At 53.9% G+C, this 6,961-nt stretch overlaps 1 protein-coding gene across 3 annotated transcripts; it reads right to left on the bottom strand.

The window, feature by feature from the left end:
* Positions 1 to 149: 149 nt before the first annotated feature.
* EMP3 (epithelial membrane protein 3 (MAM blood group)) lies at positions 150 to 4,146 on the bottom strand. Of its 3 annotated transcripts, none has more exons than XM_045891860.3 (5): positions 3,790 to 4,146; positions 2,716 to 2,813; positions 2,318 to 2,420; positions 1,276 to 1,416; positions 150 to 424 (listed from the first exon to the last, which is right to left on the bottom strand). In XM_045891860.3, exons 2-5 carry the CDS (start codon positions 2,791 to 2,793, stop codon positions 255 to 257), a joined length of 492 nt encoding a protein of 163 aa, XP_045747816.1. In that variant the 5' UTR covers positions 2,794 to 2,813; positions 3,790 to 4,146; the 3' UTR covers positions 150 to 254. The 3 variants fall into 3 exon arrangements, with proteins under 3 accessions (XP_045747816.1, XP_045747815.1, XP_045747814.1); XM_045891859.3 differs by having other exon boundaries at positions 2,716 to 2,891; positions 3,790 to 4,142; XM_045891858.3 differs by having other exon boundaries at positions 2,716 to 2,921; positions 3,790 to 4,140.
* Between the last annotated feature and the right edge of the window lie 2,815 nt (positions 4,147 to 6,961).

The raw sequence follows: 6,961 nt of genomic DNA, 5'->3' as shown, positions 1-6,961 counted from the left end.
GTCTTGGTTTAGAAGGGACTGAGGGCCTGGAGCTGGACATTCTGAAGGCTGCCGCTGGAGGGGCTGTCCCAGGTTCAGGAAAGATCAGGCACGAGCAGCCTGGGTCCCTGAAGGAGGCAAGGAGGAAGGAAGGAGGCAAAGGCGGAGCAGGCGGTTAAACGGTCTTATTTTCTGGAGGAGGCCGGGGGCGGGGGCTTTGGGGCTGAGACGGAGGGGCCGGGCACCGGCAGAGGCGGCAGGGCGACGCGGGGCCCTCACTCCCGCTTCCGCAGGTGGATGTAGATGACGCCGCTGGCCAGGGCGAGGGGGAAGGCCACCCAAGCCAGGGCGAAGCAGTAACCGAAGCTGCCCCCCGGCGGGCGTTCCGCCAGGATCTCCTCGGCGTGAATGGCGTAGATCAGCGCCCCGGTAAACACCGCCACGCCTGCGGGGAGACGGGGACCAGGTGTCACGCAGTACCGGCAAGAAGACTGCATTTCCCAACAACCCACGGGGCAAAGAAGCCGCGGGAAAGCCAGGGCTCCGCACCGCTGCCTTCTGGGAGTTGTGGTTCGCTCCCTCAGAGCTCTGGAAGGAAGCTACCGCATGCTGTCCTTGGGCAATTTAGTTAATCTATCCATAAAATGGGAGATACTCATCCATAAAATGGGAGATACTATCCATCCATCCATTCATCCATCCATCCACTCATCCCTTCAAGGAATATCTTTTAGTGCCTTTCTGCGAGCCAAGCAGGAAAATAATGAATTAAAACGAGAGGGACTTTATAGGAACCTAAGAAGAGAATATTCCAGAAACTGAGGACTATGATAACTTAGTTCTCTGCACCTGAAGTCAAAAAGTTTTAAGGTATATAAACACCCTGAGGTGTCTGATACACAGTAGGTCCACCAGAAACAGAGGCTGGCTGCTATTATAAAATCACTACTATTATGATTCAGAGTTCTCTCCTGGAGTATTACTTAGCCAACCATCTCCGCACCCCCTTCCCTGGGATCTAAATTATTTACTCACTCCACTGTTCCCAGGCCCGGCTCCTTGAAGCTCTGAGTGTCAGCTTCGACATGACTCAGAGACGCACACCACAAACCACTGAATCAGTGAAAAGTACAACTCTCTGTAAGTCCCCAGGCAGAGAAGTAGCCTATGGAGGCACTTCAGGTGGTCCTTGGGCTGTTAATAATTGTTTTCTTTGACCGGATGTCCATTCTCGGGGCCCCCAGCACCCGGACAGTCCCCCTCCCTTCCCTTCAATTCCCCGGGGCCCGTGCTCACTGGTGCAAAGCTGGCAGAGGCCAGTGGCATAGAAGAGCCCGCCTCGCCGCATGGTGTAGAGCTGGAACATGAACAGGATGAAGGACAGGCAGCAGAGGATGAGGGAAAGCACCATGAGGACCTGAACCGCCTTCAGCCAGCCTGCAATAAGGAGGAGATAGCGGTGGAAGTCACAGTAGGTCCAGAGTTCCAGCTCCACCGGCTTGCTCATCGTTCACTGCCTCCACCCCATTTAGAGCCATACAACTTTGGATGCTTAGGAGTATCACTTACATTGACCTTGATTCCTATAACGTTGTTAAATTCCCTTATCAGTTCTAGAAGCTATTTTCAAGATTCCTTAGGATTTTCTACATGAACATGTCCTCTGGGAATAGAGACATTTTTACTTTTTCCTCTGCCCTCTTTATACCTTTTATTTCTTTTTCTTGTCCTGTTGCATTTGCTACCTCCAGTACAACACTGAACGGAAGTGGTGAGAACAGAAGTTCTTGCTTTACTCTTAGGGGAAAAGCATTTAATCTTTCATTTTCTTTCACTTAGAAATTTAGAAGGATACAGCTCTTATCCTTTATAACTCAGATGATACAGCACCGTAACCCCCCAACCTTCTTCAGGACCTTGGAAGGATTTAGCCCCACCCCTTTAGAACTTTAATGTGGTCCTGCTTCAACCCCTTGGAACTTGGACAAATTGGTCCTGGACATCCATTCCGAACACCAGTCCCATCTCCTTAGAATTTTGAAAACATAATCCTACCTGCTCAGAATCTTGGGAGCTTTCTCCCCATTCCTCAAACCTATAGCATGTGGCCTCCACTCTTTCTGAATCATAAAGGAGGGGGGCTTTTAGTCCATCCTCTCTAGAACATGAGCATATTGCCCCCTACCATCCAGATAAGAGGGTCATAATCAGCCCCACTCACTCAGCATTGGGGCCCAGACCTGCCCACTCAAACTTTGAGGGGTTCCCTAGTTCTTGGTCCTGTGAAGAGACCTGGGGTGACCCCTCCCCTTGCAGACTGGTTCCCTATCCCCCTCACCATTCTCGCTGACGTTACTGCAGGCCCACGTTTTGTTGTCATTGTTCCACGTGCAGTCATACCAGAGATTCAGGGACTCCTTCCCCGGGAGGGTCCACCAGGACTGGGAGGGACCGAGAAAGAAACAAAGGCAGGGTTAGGAAAGGAAAGTGGGTGGCGTCAGGGAGATTGTGGGAAGGGTGAGGAAAAGGGTCAGGTGCTGGAAGGCATTGACCTGGGAAAGGCACGGATTTAGTAAGAAGGGGTGGGAGCAGTCAGGGGAAAGGGCGGGGTAGAGGGAGGCAGAACTCAGAAGGGTAGATGCTAGGGAAAAGGGGTGGGGCCCGAGTGACTTTAGAAGAGGGGCCTGGCAGGAGTCTACAGGACAAGATGCCCCGCTGCCGCCAGAGTAGGCTTACCTTGTCCAAAGTGGCCACAAAAAGCAGGATGAGAATGAGGATGTGAAGGGCAGAGACCATCAGCAGGAGGAGAGACATGGCTGCGGTGGAAGCCTGGGCTGGGGCAGGGCGGGGGGGGGTGTCAGGAGGTGGTTGTTTCGAGAGGTTGGCACAGGGGTGGGTGAGATGCTTCAATCCTGGTGGAGAAGGGGGCTGAGTCCAGACTCCTGGGGGTGATGGAGAAGAGTGTGGGGGCCGTGACTCCTGAGTCTGAGCGGGGAGGAGGCTGGGGGCCCGGACTCCTGAATTCTCCAGGGGTTGGAGCAAGCCAGGGATGGACTCTTGGGTCCAGGAGGGAGGAGGACTAGCAGTGTGGCCTCCCGTCTCCTCAAAGTCCTGGTCCTGGGCACATATGGGCCAGGATATGAAAATTCAAGCTGATACCCCTCCAGAGTCATCAGAAGCTGGGGGCTTCCCCCAGAGACAGACATCCTTGATTCACCCCCCCTCCTCTCCTGGGGTGGGGAGCAGGGGGACCCAGTGAGTCATCCAGTGACTCATCCCATGCCCCTGCCTCCAAGAACCAGGGAAACCCCAGTCTCTGGCTCTGCCCACGAGGTCCCCACCCCACCCTGTTGCCAGTCTGGTGCCTGCTGGACATCTTGTGGGAAAAATGGGCGAGATCCATGCTGGGGGTGTGAGGTTGGGGTTGGCAGGGGGAGGCTTGACAAGAAGGAGCCAGCCTCCCAGGACGCTTCAGTGTCCAGAAAGGGGGTGCCTGTAGTCCCCCAGATGTGGGGTGTTCTCTGGCAAAGCCCTGATCTCAGCGTCCTCAGGAGGGAGTGGACAGCCATGGGGAAAAACTAAAGGAAGTTTACCAGTGGAGGGCTCTGCTAAGAACCCCGAATCCTTGCCGGGCCCCACCCCTTCCCGAATCTCCACCCCAAGTGCTAAGAGATCACTTCTTAAATTACAGTGATTTCCATGGGGTCTGAGAGTGGGGGCGTCTCTCCAGGCCTGGGGGTATCCTTCGCAAACTGCTGCACTCCCAAGTAAATAAAGAAATCCGGTCCGAATAACGGACTGGAAACTTACCGAGAGCGGCAGAAAAAGTCAAGAGTTGGAGTCTCGTCCCTTGCTGGGGCCTCCGCGCCCCGCCCTTCTCCTCCCTCCTTTCACCCTCTCGAGGCCCCCGCCTCTCTCACCGCCTTCCTCCCTCCCTCTCTCGCTCTCCCCTCTGGCTCTCTCCCTCCTTCTCCCCTCCAATCGGGAACTCTCTCTCTTTCTCTCTCCTTTCTTCCCTCTCTCTCCAGTCCTCACTGCCTATACCTCCTTCTTTCTCTCTCTTCTCTCTCTCCTGGCTTTTCTCTCTGCTCCTCTCAATATATACTGACCCTTTTATACCCACTCCCACCGCACCCAGCTGAGATCTGTGCCAGAGGGAGGGACTAGGCATTCTCTGGGCTTCCACCCACTGCCCCCAGACAGGCGTCTTCTGGGGCTCCCTCCCAGCGTTGAGATGAGAAGTCCTCGAAGCCCAGGAAGTCAGGGTGGGGCAAGCATGGAGGAGAGGGAAGGCCTGATTCTCAGGCCTCCAGACTGGGTCTTGTCCCGGGGCCGGATGTCTGCTTTCCCTGATGGGGCTTAGAACTGGATCCTTCGCGGAACGGGGGTCTGGGGGAGCAGGCCAGATTCCTGCTGCGTGGAGTGGGTTGAGAGCTGGGTTGGGGGGGCGGAGATGGCCCCACAGTGGGGGTCAGGGGATGGAAAATGGGAACACGTGAAATTCTGGAAGAGGGCAGGGGGCGGAAGTTGATGCCAGTGCCATTATTTCCTGCCTCAACTGGTTATTTCAACTCTCAGCCTCGTTTTCCTCATCTGTGACATGGGTACAGTAATACTAATAATACTGACAATATACTAATAGTGGTAGTCCTAATTCAGATACTTAACTCTAAATGAATAAGGTGGGGCGCCTGGGTGGCTCAGCCGGTTAAGCGTCTGCCTTCGGCTCCCGTCATGATCTCAGGGTCCTGGGATCGAGCCCCGCGTCGGGCTCCCTGCTCAGTGGAGAGTCTGCTTCTCTCACTGCCCCTCCCTCCTGCTCTGCTCTATCTCTCGCTCTCAAATAAATAAATAAATAAAGACGATCCCAGGGTCCTGGGATCGAGCCCCATATCGGGCTCCCTGCTCAGCGGAGAGCCTGCTTCTCCCTCTCCCACTGCTGTTCCCCCTGCTTATGTGCTCTCTCTCTCTGTCATATGAATAAATAAAATCTTTAAAAAAATGAATAAGGTAATACCGTTACACTAATGCAGCCACACGTTCATTCCTTTCTTCATCAAACATTGAACATCTATTATGAAACGGGAGGTCATAATAAAGAAAACAGACGCCTGCTGTTATCATGGAGCTTACTTTCCTGGTAGAGGCAGGCAGACCATAAAGAGAAAACCTACAAATGAAGTTGATAAATTTCAGACGGGTCGCTAAGTGCTTTGCAGGAAATAAAATAGAGTGGAGGTGATAAAGATGTGTGGGAGGAAGCTACTTTAAACAAGGTGATCAGACAAGGGCTCTGTGGGGAGGTGACATCTGGGCTGAGACCTGAGGACAGGAGTCATTTCAGTGCTGGAGGAAGAGGAAATGCGAGGCTGGAGGCAAGAACAAGCTCAGGTTGTTTGGAGAGCACACAGAAGGACCAGTGTGGCTGGAATAGCTGGAGGGAGTGGTAGGAAGGGAAATCAAAGAGGGCCCTTGAAGACTACAGGAGGAGTTTGGATTTTATTCTACAGGCAGTGAGAAGCCACTGGAGGGTTTTAAACAGAAGTGCAGTACCAGGGACTTAATGTTCACTATTATTATTACTATTATTATTATTACTTATTGTTGAGTTATTGAATCAGAGCGGAATGTGATTACTATACACCTGGGTCTCTTGGAAGGTTTGGGTGCTGGTAAAAAGTGAGGGACAGGGGACCAGGTGTCTGGGGTCCTGATATGGAATTGAGAAGTTGGAGGACTGAAATCCTAGGTTCTTGCAGGGGAAGGAAACTGGACGATGGGATTATCTTGATGGGGCCAGAGCTAGGGGGCAGGAGAGTGGTTGGTCATCTCAGCTCCCTGAAGGGGTGAGGGATAGGCAGTTCGGTGACTAGGCAGGAACTCAGGAGACCCAGAAATTGGGTACCAGTACAGCAGTCTACAGAGGCACATGGACTGGATTCAAACCCAAGCTGCTATACTCATTTGCTGTGATTTTGGACAAGTTACTAATAACCTCTCTATGCCTCAGTTTATCTGTAAAATAAGGATAATAATAGTAAATACATCATAGGGTAGTTCTTAGAGTGTCCAGTACATAGTATGTGCTAGTTATACCAGCACCGGGGCCCTGAATGGATTTAGTATTGGGGGACTCTAGTTCAAGGTCTCTAGGATTTGGGGAAGGGGAAAATTCTTGGGTCCACTGGGCCCCGAGGCTAGAGTTCGGAGTACAGAATTAGGGTCCTGGGGACAGAGACTGGGGGGTCTGAATTCAGAACCCCAAGGAAGTTAGAAAGTCTGGGTCACTGAGGGAAAAATTAGAGGCTGGAGGGGCATGTGCTTTTCATGGAGTGTAGGCAAAGGGGACCAGACCTGGCCCTGGAAGGAGTCTGGAAACCAGGGGCTAGGGAGATGGAAATGTGAATGAGGGGAAGTAGCAAACAGGAGGCTAGGACTCTAAATCAACTTCCTAGTGGAATCAGCGCCAGATTTGGGTACCCTGGGAATGCAGCGGGGGGGGGGGGGGTGCGTAGGAGGAGGTCCCTCAAGCTAGGACCCTGTGGAAGCGGGAGAATCAGGGAGTCCGAGGGCGGTAACGGGATCTCCCCCTCCTGGGCCTCCAAGGCTAAGAGCCGAGCTGAGCGCCCGCGGGCTGCTTCCTCCCACAGGAAACCGCAGGCCTCAGGCACACCCAGCCTGCAGGGAGCTGCACCCACTGCCCGCCCGCTCCGGGGAGGCCCACGTGGGCAGCAGCCTACAGCCGAGGAGGCGTGCCCTGCGGAGCGAGGGGGTGTGGCCAGGCGGGGGCGGCACGAAGAGCTCGCGGCCCCGCCCACTCCCGCCTCTCAGTGCGCGGACCCAGCAGGCAAGAGGCTTCGCAGGAGGCCGTTGGCCGCGCATGCGTAGTGAGTCACTGCGGGGACCGGAGTTGGCGGTGAGCTCTCCTCCCTCTCACAACTCGCGGCATCGGCACGGTCTTCCTAATGAATCTTCAAAATAA

Source organism: Mirounga angustirostris, unplaced genomic scaffold (genome assembly GCF_029215605.1).
Source record: "Mirounga angustirostris isolate CCGP_5_RB_7025 unplaced genomic scaffold, mMirAng1.0.hap1 SCAF_16, whole genome shotgun sequence".
NCBI lineage: Eukaryota > Metazoa > Chordata > Mammalia > Carnivora > Phocidae > Mirounga > Mirounga angustirostris.
The sequence above is the reverse complement of the archived record's forward strand: the minus strand, read 5'-3'. Positions and strand labels throughout refer to the sequence as shown.